We start from the raw sequence: 12,284 nt of genomic DNA on the forward strand, positions 1-12,284 counted from the left end.
GAATACAGAGTATTAGATTGATAATAATTAAAATATATGAACAATATCAATAATATGAATGAATGAAATAATTTGAGTAATACAAATGAACCTTACAAAGAAATGCGAAATTGCAGAATTTGATAGATGAAAAGGCGTGGTGTGAATTTTTTTGTGTAAAACTGAAAGTATATAGAGAGGGTTAATACCATAAATATTTTTTGTTAGTTAATTTAAAAATGAATGTTATTCTCAATTTCATTCACACTGCTTTCTCGGGTTTAAAATAAAAGGAAAATAAATAATAAGATTGGATAGGGAAAAAAATGAAAAGAAATTATATATTTAAAAGACATTCTCGAGTTAAAATAAAATATGAGAAAAGAAAGTGTTAATTACATTCTTGAGTTGGATAGAAAAGAAAAGATAGGAAAAAAAATTATAACATTACAATAATGTCCTCATTATTGAGTTAGATAGGAAGGAAAAGATAGGGTAAATTAGTAATATTGTCATGACTATAAACTTTCTTTCCGAATTCGGCCATATTTAGCTGGAAAGTTTTAGAGGAAAAAAACACTAACTTTTCTTTCCATTCTCTTTCTTTTCTTTTAATGAAAAAACTCAAGAATGAAAAAAAAAATATTTTCTTATCTTTTCCTTTCTAAACCTTTAAATAAAAAACTCAAGAATACTGTGTCAAGGTAATCATTTAACACATAAATTTAAAATTTAAAATATGCAACAAAAATAGAAAAGTTGAAACATATAGTTAATCTAATTAATATTAATATTGTTATTAATGGTCAAATGGTTTTTAATGTAAAAATGATTTTATAAAAATGCAACAAAAATAGGAGAGTTGAAAGCTATAATTTATGTAATAATTATTATTGTTATTAATTGTCAAACATTGTAAATTTTGATTTTATTTTTAAATTATTTTATTAATAAGAAATTCTATGATTACTTGTTATTTTTGGAATATTACAAAATTAACCAATATGAATGAAGCAAAATGAATTTTTTTAATATATATATATATATATATAGATCGGTAAAATCAAAAGAATTAAGTAAAGTATAAAATATTGATAAAACAAATCAGCCACATAGCTGTTTCAAAATTAAAAACAAAAGCTATAATTAAAAAATGCTCATAGATACAGGTTTCGAAAGATGATGATTCCTCATTTAAGAAGTGACAACTAGCACAGCTCTATTAAATCTTATCTACCAGAAATTGCACTAAAGTCCTTCGTATTATCATTTATACTTTAGAACCTTATATTTATATTTTGTTAGCCCCACAACTTTTTGTTAACAATTATTTAGATTATTGACGGATCACTAATTCATCCGATCATATACATTTGTTATTTCACTCTCAAAATAAAACCCACTGGTCCAACCTAGCTTTTTTTACAGGTGTGACTTAAACTGAATATCTCCTTTATTTATTTATTTTTTAAGTAAAGCATTTAATTAGCTTAGAAGCTTAGATCAACCACTTAAAAAAACAATTAAACATGCAAATTTGTTTGTAGTTTATACATTTATATCTACATCAAACTAGGGACGAACTTGGTACCATACACCAAAAATCCCGACTCCAAAAATCACAAACTTTTTATACCGGTATCGAAATGGTCGGTTCGGTATCGGTTCAATACCAGTAGCGTAGTCGGCATCAGTTCAGTACCATTACCGGTATTTAAGGTAAAATCCGGAAAATATACGTACCCAGAGAGCTCAGAACCTCTTATTTCAGTAACCGAATTTGTTCGTCCCGGGTACCGAATTTATTCATCCTTCGTAAAACTATAAGTTAGTAAGTTACAAATATAGTAATACGTTTAAATAAAACTGATTGATAAGCGTTGGCAAACATCAAGGTTGGTAGTGGTGGTGTTGTTTTGTTTGTTCTCTGTCAAGCTAACTATAGCTATCTCAATCGCTTTAATTAATCTCTTAAATGGTAAGTTGTCTCTTTCGATTATTATTATGCAATTCAGTTTAATTTTACCTAGTGTATGCTTCGCCATGTGTTATGATTACATGATCATAGTTAATATCTTCCTGTTAGGTTAGAATTGCTGATTATGATCAGCAAAATGAAATTTAGTTACTCGATTGCTTAGATTAGTAGCTGCTACCTTATTAATCGGAAGATATAGGGCTTTGCTAGCTGATCTGAACTTGTTAGGGTTTATATATGTTCAATTATGATGTATTGTATTGATGAATGAATGATATTGTAAGCTTCCGAGCTTCAAAGCTCCAGATATCCGCAGTTTCAGATATCAAAATTTCGGATTCGGATATCTGAATTCTTTTTTCTTTCTTAATAGAAATTTTTTAAAAATATTTTAGAATTAAAAAAATATATATATTTCGGATATCCTGATCATCCAAAATATCCGAAATTTCTAATAAATATTCATTATATAATAATATTTTTTTTAAAAATTTGGATATCCGAATATCCAAAAATTTTGAAAATTATTATCTGAATCCGAAATTTTTGGACAATATGGATTCGGAATTTTGGATAATGCGGACACGGATTAGGATTTTTTGAACACCTGTGGGTCCCTCTGCTTGTGTTTGTTCTTTTTTGGGGATTTTGAAGCTTTGATTATACAGATTTTGTATATTTGATCTGCTCTTAAGTGCTTTGGAACTTATATTAGGTTGATATGATTATTAGTGGCTAAATCAAACGTTTAAGGTGAAAATTATTAGTGGCTAAATCTAATGATACCTCTCTAAATCCAAAAATGTGGCATGCCTTATTTGAATTCCTTGCAAGATAGATGAAACATGTATTATTGGCTTCTAGTTTCGGGCACTGTGAAAGGAAAGAGTAGCTTGTTTCATATTCTCAATGTTTATTCTCCTCAAAATCTAGTTACTAAACGAGCACTTTGGAGGGAAATTCGTGATTTGATCGGGGAGGGTAATGGGAGGTGGATTGTGGCAGGAGATTTTAACTCGGTTCGGTGTGCCGAGGATAGGCGGAATTCTTTGTTTAATGTGGGTGAGGCCAATGAGTTTAACGATTTCATTGATGATTCGAATCTTCACGAGTACTCCTTGAAAGGGAGGCGTTTTACTTTTGTTGCAGGAAATAAATTAAGCCGTATTGACAGAATCTTCGTTAATTGGGGTTTCTTTATGGAATGGCCGCGTGCGGAGTATATTGCTCTCGAAAGGAATAAGCCGGATCATAGTCCGTTGGTTTTGAAAATTGGTTCTTCTAAGAACTATGGTCCCAAACCGTTTAGGTTTTTCAATTCATGGCTTGGTAGAGAGGATTTTGGGACGTTGGTTAAGAAGACGCTTGTTGATGGCTCGTTTCATGGTTCTCCGGACGCGAGATTGTTGTATAAATTTAAAGCTTTGCGTGATGCTATCTCTAGATGGGCGATCGATTGTAAAGCCAAAGAAAAGGAGGAAAGGGTTTTATTGGAGCAAGAGTTGCGTGATTTGGACCAAACCATGGAGGTTCGGGATTTGTTGGAAGAAGAGACATGGTCTTTAAGCGAAATTAAAAGACGGCTAGGCGAGTTGGATAATCATTATTACCGGGATTTGAAGCAAAAGGCTCGGTGTAATTGGGCGATTCATGGAGACGAAAATTCTCGATTTTTTCACGGTTTTATTAATAAACGTAAAGCTTCAAATTATTTTTCGGGTTTGGAAGTGAATGGGGCGTGGGAAACAAACCCGGTTCTCATTAAAAATGAAGTTTTGCGTTTCTTTGCTGGTAAGTTTAAAGAATCTATTACACATCGGCCTCGGTTGATTGGATATGGGTTTTCGGTCTTGTCTTCGGTGGAGGCGGATTTTTTGATCAGTGATTTTTCCGTGCATGAGATCAAGAAGGCGGTTTTTGAATGCGGTAGTGACAAAGCTCCTGGGCCGGATGGTTTTAATTTTAGGTTCATTCGGTTTTTTTGGGAGTTGTTCGAGAAGGATTTTGCGGATATTCTTGATCATTTTCATAGTGTTAAAAGTTTTTGCTCGGGGGTTGGATCGTCTTTTATCACCTTAATTCCTAAGGTAAACAATCCGTCATCTTTGGGGGATTTTAGACCGATAAGTCTCATTGGTTGTATTTTAAAGACTGTGTCGAAGGTGTTAGTGAATCGACTCAAAACGGTTATGAATAAGATTGTCTCAGAGCATCAGTCGGCTTTCTTATCAGGAAGATATATTCTTGATGGCCCTTTGGTGGCTAATGAGGTTATTGCTTGGGCTAAGAAGAAGGAGAGAAGAATTTTTATGTTCAAGATTGACTTCGATAAAGCCTATGATAATGTGAATTGGGAGTTCTTGTTGTCGGTTCTTTCTCAGATGGGTTTTCCTTCGGTCTGGTGTGATTGGATTAGTGGTATTTTGTTGGCAACCAGATCATCTGTTCTTGTTAATGGATCTCCTACTTTCGAATTTGGGTGTCATAAAGGCATTCGTCAAGGTGACCCGCTATCGCCTTTTCTTTTTATTATTCTGATGGAGGCTTTTTCAGGTATGTTGAAACAAGCCTGTGATATAGGTGCGTTTCATGGTATTACTCTTCCTAATGAAGGTCCTACTTTATCCCATCTTTTTTATGCGGATGATGCTATGATTATGGGAGAGTGGTCTTCTTTTAATTTTGATAACTTGAAACGTATTCTTCGCATATTTTACTTGTGTTCGGGGCTAAAGATTAATCTCCATAAATCAGTGTTATTTGGAGTAGGTGTAGAAGATGGTGAGATCGATATCCAAGATGGTTTCATGGGTTGTAAGCCGGGTAGAATCCCGTTTTCTTATCTAGGGATTATGGTTGGTGCTAACATGAATAGGGTGGTTAATTGGGAACCGGTTGTGTCCAAGTTCAAGAAGAGGCTTTCTAAATGGAAAGTTAATTCGTTATCTATTGCCGGTCGGGTAACCCTTATTAAATCGGTGCTGGATAGTCTTCCCACTTATTATTTTTCGCTTTTTAAGGCAACCAAGAAGGTTATCAATGATTTAGAAGCTTTGATGAGAAGGTTCTTATGGGGTGGTTCGGATGAAGTGAGGAAGATGTCATGGGTGGCTTGGGAGGTAGTCACCAAACCTATAAAAGAAGGGGGTTTAGGTATCGCTCGTTTAGAGGTTAATAATCAAGCGCTGATTACTAAATGGCTTGGGAGATTTCTAAACGATCATCACGCGATGTGGAGAAGAGTAGTGTTGTCTATTCACGGGTCCTCGCGCTGTTGGGGGCTTGCTCCGGTTAATAATGGGATTCCCGGGGTTTGGAAGAATTGTGTTATGTTTTGGAACAAATTTAAGGTTGATGGTGTAGGTTTTAATAGAGTGATCCGGGCCACAGTTGGGAATGGTCGCCAAGTTCGGTTTTGGATGGATTTGTGGTTGGGTTCGGCGCCGATTATGGACAAGTATCCGTCCTAATATGCGGTAGAAAAACATAAAAATGTCTTGTTAGCAGATCGGTTGGTGGTCACTGGATCCTCTCGTCGCATTGTGTGGGATTGGCTTAGAGCTCCTTGCTCCCAACAGGAGGTGATCGAGAAGCAAGAGTTGGAAGATCTCCTTCAAGGGGTGGTGATGGTTGACCGTGAAGATTCATGGTCTTGGGCGGTTGGTAGCTGCAAAGAGTTCGAGGTTTCGTCGATTAAAAGATGGATGGTGCGGTCCGTTGTGGATGCTGGGAGTTTCGGTTTTCAATTGAGCGATTGGGTCCCGAAAAAATGTAATATTTTTATGTGGAGGGCCGTTCTGGATTGTCTTCCAACCAAGGAGGCTTTAGCTAGGCGTCATTTGCATTGTGATGATCATAGGTGCGCTTTATGTGAGAGTAATGAGGAATCGCTCGAGCACTTGTTAACCGGGTGTTTCATTTCTATGGCCGTTTGGAATGCGATTGGTTCATGGTGCAACATCCCTAGATCTTTTGTTTTCCATGTCAATGATTTGGTGGAAGTGCATAAGGTTAGTGGTGCGACGGGGAACAAGAGATTGATTATTCATGGCATTGTCATCATTACTTGTTGGAGGATTTGGCGGGCTAGGAATGAAAAGATTTTTTCGGGCAAGAACACTAAGGTGGTAGAAATGGTTGCGGATATAAAATCTTTGGGTTTTCTTTGGTACAAAAATAGATCTAAGATAGGGGTAGTGGATTGGAAAAGATGGTGTTTATTTGATGTAACGTGATTGTTGTTATTGGTTTTTGGCTTTCGGCGTCTATCTCCGTCTTGGTGATAGTCGTTGGTTGTGTTTGTTTTTAATGAAAGTCAATTTTCAAAAAAAAAAAAAAAAAAAAAAAAATTAACTGTTTCCTTATTTAGATATTAATCTATGAAATATTATAATTACATGGTGATTAATGAATGTAATCTTGTTCAGGTCTTTGTGTACTTGACTGGAATCTAACCATGGGTGACGGTCCTAGAGGAGTAGAAATTTTCCCAGATCATTTTCAGGCTTCGACTTCTGGCATGGAGACTCCCCCTCAATCAACAAGTCCATCCGTGTCGTCTACCAGAAATGAAGAGGTACTATTCATGGCACGAATATAGCTTATGCATCGACCTTAATCATCTTAGAAAATGGTATTAACTATAGATTGATATTGTTTAAGTTCATTTGATATGCATTAGCATAGTTCCAGCAGCCGTTTATGGGCAAGAAGAAGATTCAAAAGTGCTGCAACCATTTTGAACTTGCTCAGTCCACGCAGAATATCATGGGTAAAGGACACAGGTGGGAAAGAAAAGGTCAGTTCGATAAACTCATACGTGATCCTTTAAGTTTTGACCCTCGTTTCACTTTTTTAAAGATAGTTTCTTGTATTTAGGAGGTTGTATTATCTTCAACTGAAGTAAAATCACTTCAAGCGGAACTTGCTGATTTAGAGGAAAGAGAAGATCAACTGAGAGCTAAGTAAGGGAAATTGATACTTATAATTTAACGATAGTTATATTTGTGCTAATGATCTGTTACTTGCAGGTTGGAACATATAGATGAGATTCTACGTTCTTGCCTTCTTTCAGGCTACTTATACATGAGAACTGTACTTTTCGTGACTGTTTTACACTATTTATAACGTTGAGTCCTTATTTGCCGTCTGTTGATAATTGAGTTTTTTACAATGTTATTTTATAGAGATGGGAAACATTACCTGGAGAACCGCTTCCTCTTGATGACACAGAAGTTGATGACTGGGTTCTGCGTTTTGTTGTTCTTCATGGACCATGCATCTATTTGTATTATGTGTGCACAGGTAGGCCTGTAAACAAACTGAACGTTTGGTTAACCTTTCATGAACTGTTCGGCGAGAAGTTCGTTTATCTAATATACTAACGGAAATGAACAAAACACTTTGTCATTTGTTCATATTCGTTCGTTTATGTTCGTTCATTAAGTTTGTTTATATCCATTCGTTTACGTTTATTTATGTCCGTAATTTACGTTGGTTTAAGTTCGTTCATTTACGTTAGTTAGGCCACTACAATTTAGTCTAGTTTTAATAACATTTTAGGCTGAACACTTTGTTTTTCACATTTACTTTTAACTGTTTTAGCTCAATTATGTGCATTCATTTATGTTCAGTTATGTCTGCCCGTTTACGTTCATGAACCGTTCATTTATGCTGTTAGCAGACGAACATAAGCGAACCTGTTCATTTTCTTAATGAATGAACACGAACAAGAAATCCTCGTTCGTTTAATCTTTCATGTGCGATTGTTTGTTCGGTTAAATTTAAACGACCAAACACGAACATGCTCCATTTGTGTTCATGCGGTTCGTACACGGGCCTGTACAATAAAGCAACCAATTTTATTAATATGTATTTTTTGCATGTTTTAATAGAGTTGGAATGAAAGCGTGGTGCTTTAATTCATTTTCGTGTTCCTAAGTTGGAAAGAAAGTTTCTTAGTATTCACAATAAGTTTAGATAGGGGTATTTTAGTCATCGAGAAACATGAAAACGAATCAAAACGTTATCTTTTCTTATCCTATCTATTCAACGCGAGAACTGGTAAAAAGTTGGCGTAGATTTAATTCTATTCATGATTTAATTATACACTTGCTTGTTTGTAGAATAAGCCTCATGATGGTTCAGTTTTCTGATGAGCCTAAAACCATTGCAGATTTAAGCCCTCAAGACTCAACCCTGCTATCTGACATTACTGAAGTGGGGCCAATGCCACATGTCATTCAAGAAGACGGGGAAACTCGATATTACTTTTATATAGTGACTCGCTTTGGATTGAGATACGAGTGTTCAAGCACTTCTAAAATCCAGGTACATCCTTTTGTTGATGCCATCTTCACTTTTCATATTAACATGACGCACAATCACATCTTTGTTTCATTCTCTTAGGTGGATAGTTGGTTGTCGGCTTTGCAAGGCAAATGCAAATTGAGTTCATATTCAAGCTGATTCGTTAATCATAACCGGACAAGTGACATCTGATTGTGAACTTACTGTAAATGACATCTAAGATCTAGAAGTTGGATCAGTTGATAAGATTAGATTGTTAATAGGTGTTGTCAAATTCATGGTGGTGTATGAAGTATGTTTATCAGTTCATTCAGACTGCTCGAGTTTGTAGTTTGCATCAAAAGTGTGCTATTTTTCGTGTGCATTTAGCGTTTTACAATTGGTTAAACATTTTTTTTTCTGTTTCTACTTAGAGCATCCACAATGCTATGGATGTAGGTGCTATGAGTAGCAAAACGGGTAGGTCAGTAGGGTTGTGTACCTGATCGGAACGGGTTCAAGTCAAAACGGCTGGGTCATAGCGGGTCCAGCTGCTGTATTTTTCTATGGTGCTAATATATATGTACGTTTTATATCAAAAAAATCGAGTGACACCGTTGAGAGCTAAGAAAATTTTGTTTAAAAGAAAAATAGTTTTTCTTTGAAGTATGGCCCAAAGATATTTTAGTAAACAATTGATCCCATTCCAATTTCTGTATTTAAGAAAAGAAGCCCATTCTAAGAGCTTACACAATAGAATCTTTATCCCTATCTTTAAAATTTAGAGTTTTGAATGATGATTATTATATAATTTAGAGATTCACTAATCACTATTAATGATCTCGAAGTTCTCGATAAATGTTTGCGAGTGTATAAGAAAGAAAAATTAATAATAATAAGATACGTATAGTATAGAGATAGAGAATAAGATGTGACATGTTAATGTGGTCAGAAACTCTGCTCATCTTGTGTGAAACCTTTTACATTTTAGATGGATTGTTGAAATCCTTCAAGATTTCAAGTCACCAATTCCTATTCCAATTCATGTAACAACCAAACGCATTAGGAATGGAATACTGCGAATCAAACACGTCCTAAATGTATATATATGTAAAGAATAGCCGGGTTCTTAATTTGAGACGCTTTTAAAGCCGGTTTATAACCAAACGAAACACCATTTTGGTATTGGCTTGAGTCTTGTTCATAGAAATCGGTTATAGTGAAACCAATTTTAAACCGAATCAATCCTTTTCCACTTAAAAACCGGTTTAAAAAACGAATCATGTTGCATTACCAAACCAATTTGTGCACCTCTATGATCAAATTTGACTCCAACAAATTATATTAGACACCCTAAGTAACAAGAAATTTAAATGTTTGGCTTGTTAGTTAATGCTTAGAAAGTATAATAAATGTTCAACTTTTACATGTCATTGGTGTGTGTTAGGAAAGTCTTATCCTTTTTATTTCAGGTTGAAAACGATAACCTTTTTTATTTTATCTTGAGAACGATAGCAGATCAAGTTATAGTGTTGGGCGTTGGATTAGTTTATTTTTTATTGATTGATTTTCTTTTTTAAATTTAGTTTGGCATTATAATTATAATTTGTATTTGAGCTTCCCATATTGAAAAAGATAAAAAGAAAAATAATAATAATTAAACAAGAAGTTTAATATGTTGATTAAAAAAGTTCACGAGTTGATTAAAAAGTTATATAAAAGTGAAGACGTATGGAATTTTTATCGTAGGACAACATCTATACGATCGTTACTCCAAAACTTTCACCCATTTAAATGGTGTGTTAAGAGACAAAAAGAATGTGAGAAAGAATTCCATCTATAGAAGAAAAGATGTCAACATCATTCCGTTAGAAATAGAAGAAGCACCAAATATTCCTTATACGAGAGTGGAATGAGTTTGTATATGATGTAATTCACAATCTTAATACGGAGATCATTCTATTGTTGTGGAGTTTATAAATTATAACTCTTCATTAGCGTCATCCACCATCAAACAATTCACACCAAACAAGCTAGATCATAATGGATATAGTAGTAAACAACATATCATGAGCAAAACTTGAACTAATAGAAACAAACAAAATGTCTCCAACAACACCCCCAAGGTGTCGTCACCTTACCAGTCGCTGTAAGCAAACAACCACCACCCCGTCTAACCGATACAAGACAAACGCTAGAGCTGGGCCAAAGGGAGGTTGAAGTGGGCGACAGACCCAGACCAATTTTCCTGAGAGACCTATAATTATATATATATATATATATATATATATATATATATAATTTTGTTTTAAAACAGAAGTCTAAAAAATAACTCATTGGTGTAATAGAAAAAATAATAGACTATGATCTCATTGATAAAATTTTATTTTCATAGCAAATATTTTCCTTTTTGTTTTATATGGGCAATTTTAGTATTATTATTATTATTATTATTATTATTATTATTATTTTGTTTTGGTCCATATTGGGCTTTGGATATACGATTTCATTGATAAAATTGTTAAATTATTTACTATATAATTAAAATCGTAATTTCAGAGACCTTTTATGTGCTCGTCCTGACACCCGAAATCTTAAATGATTATCGAAGACCCAGACAAACGCGTGAAAGAAGTTAGGTGTAACATCATTAGAACCACCTCCATCGGTAGCGTTAAGGTCGTGTGTTGTGGATATTCTACGGAGATAAATTCAGCCTATCATATTGTTGGCGCTGACTGGACCTCTTGTCGTTCGCGTCACCGTTGAATTCACCTGTTGTCGTTCGTGTCGCTGAATTTATCCATTCGCGAGCGAAAACATCAAATTTTCTCCATTCACTTGGGCGAGCCAGCTGAATTCGTCTGTTCACGGCGACCGCTGAAGCATGACCGTTACAGTATGTGCAAGCCAGATTGCTGAATTCATCCATTTGCTAGCCATAACGGATAGACTAACGTACTCCCAAGCTCAAGTGACACAAACACAAGTTGGTTAAAATTATGACATGACTGAATAGAGCCATAGAGGATTAAAATAAATGGTGACATGTTGGTTAAAATTAAATCAAACCACGGTAAATATTCTTGAGAGAATGATTGTGTTTTACAACACTTTACTAGAAAAATCTTCCGGGTTTATGATATAATATTATACTTAAATTGGCTGATAATTACTTTGGAAAGTAACTAATCACTTCATCTAACCTAACCCCCACGTGAATCGTAACATATGCTAGATCTGCTGCCACGCGGATGCTATTCAAGTGGACGGCCCACTCGGCATATGATGCCTCAATATACCAGATTTCACATCAATTACAACCCTTAAACTTCACATCACTTTATAACATAACCCCTTTAGTATTAGTTATTGATCCAGTTATGCATTATACATCCGTTTGTTTGTATTTCTCTTTTTTTTTTTCCTTTTTTACAAGCTATGATGTTTTATGTATGAATTTCAAGTTCTAATATATTTTTCTTACGTCAAAACATGTTCTTTGGGATAACTTTTTGTTATTCGTTTATTTGTAAATTGTCATCCTCTTACAAGGAATGCCAAATAAATTTCATTATATGACACATTAGACATGCATGGTAGCGAAAAGCTTGTCCCTTTACATCCCTAGACCATATAACTCTCATGTATATCAAACATGTCGTCTATTGCCTTCAATTTTCCTTTGATGACTCAAGTTCTCACTAATTAGTCCAAAAGTCAACTTCACATATAACCAGGGTTGCAAAAATCAAGACTAGGCGTCTATTACCCTACTGATTAATTTAGAGCTAGTCGGCCAATTAATCGGTTAAATGTCAAATCAGACAAAAAAATTATGATTAATCGGACTTAGTTGTCGTTTTCTGGTGAGGTTCCGGTCAAAAATGGCGGCTTCCAACGAGATTCCAGCCAATTCTACGGTTTTCAATGAGATTCGGACCAAAATGTATATGTGTAAATATAAAACTGAAAATTACATATAAAACTGAAAATTATACATTAAAGTCCGACCCGATTAATCGCTAGTCCCCCACCC

At 34.7% G+C, this 12,284-nt stretch overlaps 1 protein-coding gene across 1 annotated transcript; it reads left to right on the forward strand.

Annotated features, from left to right (window-relative positions):
• Nucleotides 1–2,802: 2,802 nt before the first annotated feature.
• On the forward strand, nucleotides 2,803–8,609 carry LOC143555149 (uncharacterized). Its single transcript, XM_077044762.1, has 8 exons — nucleotides 2,803–3,019; nucleotides 6,385–6,533; nucleotides 6,639–6,755; nucleotides 6,839–6,921; nucleotides 6,988–7,051; nucleotides 7,144–7,261; nucleotides 8,133–8,287; nucleotides 8,366–8,609. Exons 1-8 carry the CDS (start codon nucleotides 2,803–2,805, stop codon nucleotides 8,423–8,425), a joined length of 963 nt encoding a protein of 320 aa, XP_076900877.1. The 3' UTR covers nucleotides 8,426–8,609.
• The last annotated feature ends 3,675 nt before the right edge of the window (nucleotides 8,610–12,284 follow it).

This window comes from Bidens hawaiensis, unplaced genomic scaffold (genome assembly GCF_021521415.1).
Source record: "Bidens hawaiensis isolate Kalapana, Puna unplaced genomic scaffold, B.hawaiensis_p1.1 tig00018002_1, whole genome shotgun sequence".
Taxonomy (NCBI): domain Eukaryota; kingdom Viridiplantae; phylum Streptophyta; class Magnoliopsida; order Asterales; family Asteraceae; genus Bidens; species Bidens hawaiensis.

Excerpts from the sequence above, each read along its gene's own strand:
- LOC143555149 (XM_077044762.1), top strand. The coding sequence starts at position 2,803 with ATGTATTATTGGCTTCTAGTTTCGGGCACTGTGAAAGGAAAGAGTAGC. Across the intron at positions 6,756-6,838 it reads ACACAGGTGGGAAAGAAAAG|GTTGTATTATCTTCAACTGA; the intron begins GTCAGTTCGATA and ends TGTATTTAGGAG. Across the intron at positions 7,262-8,132 it reads TTTGTATTATGTGTGCACAG|ATTTAAGCCCTCAAGACTCA; the intron begins GTAGGCCTGTAA and ends AAACCATTGCAG.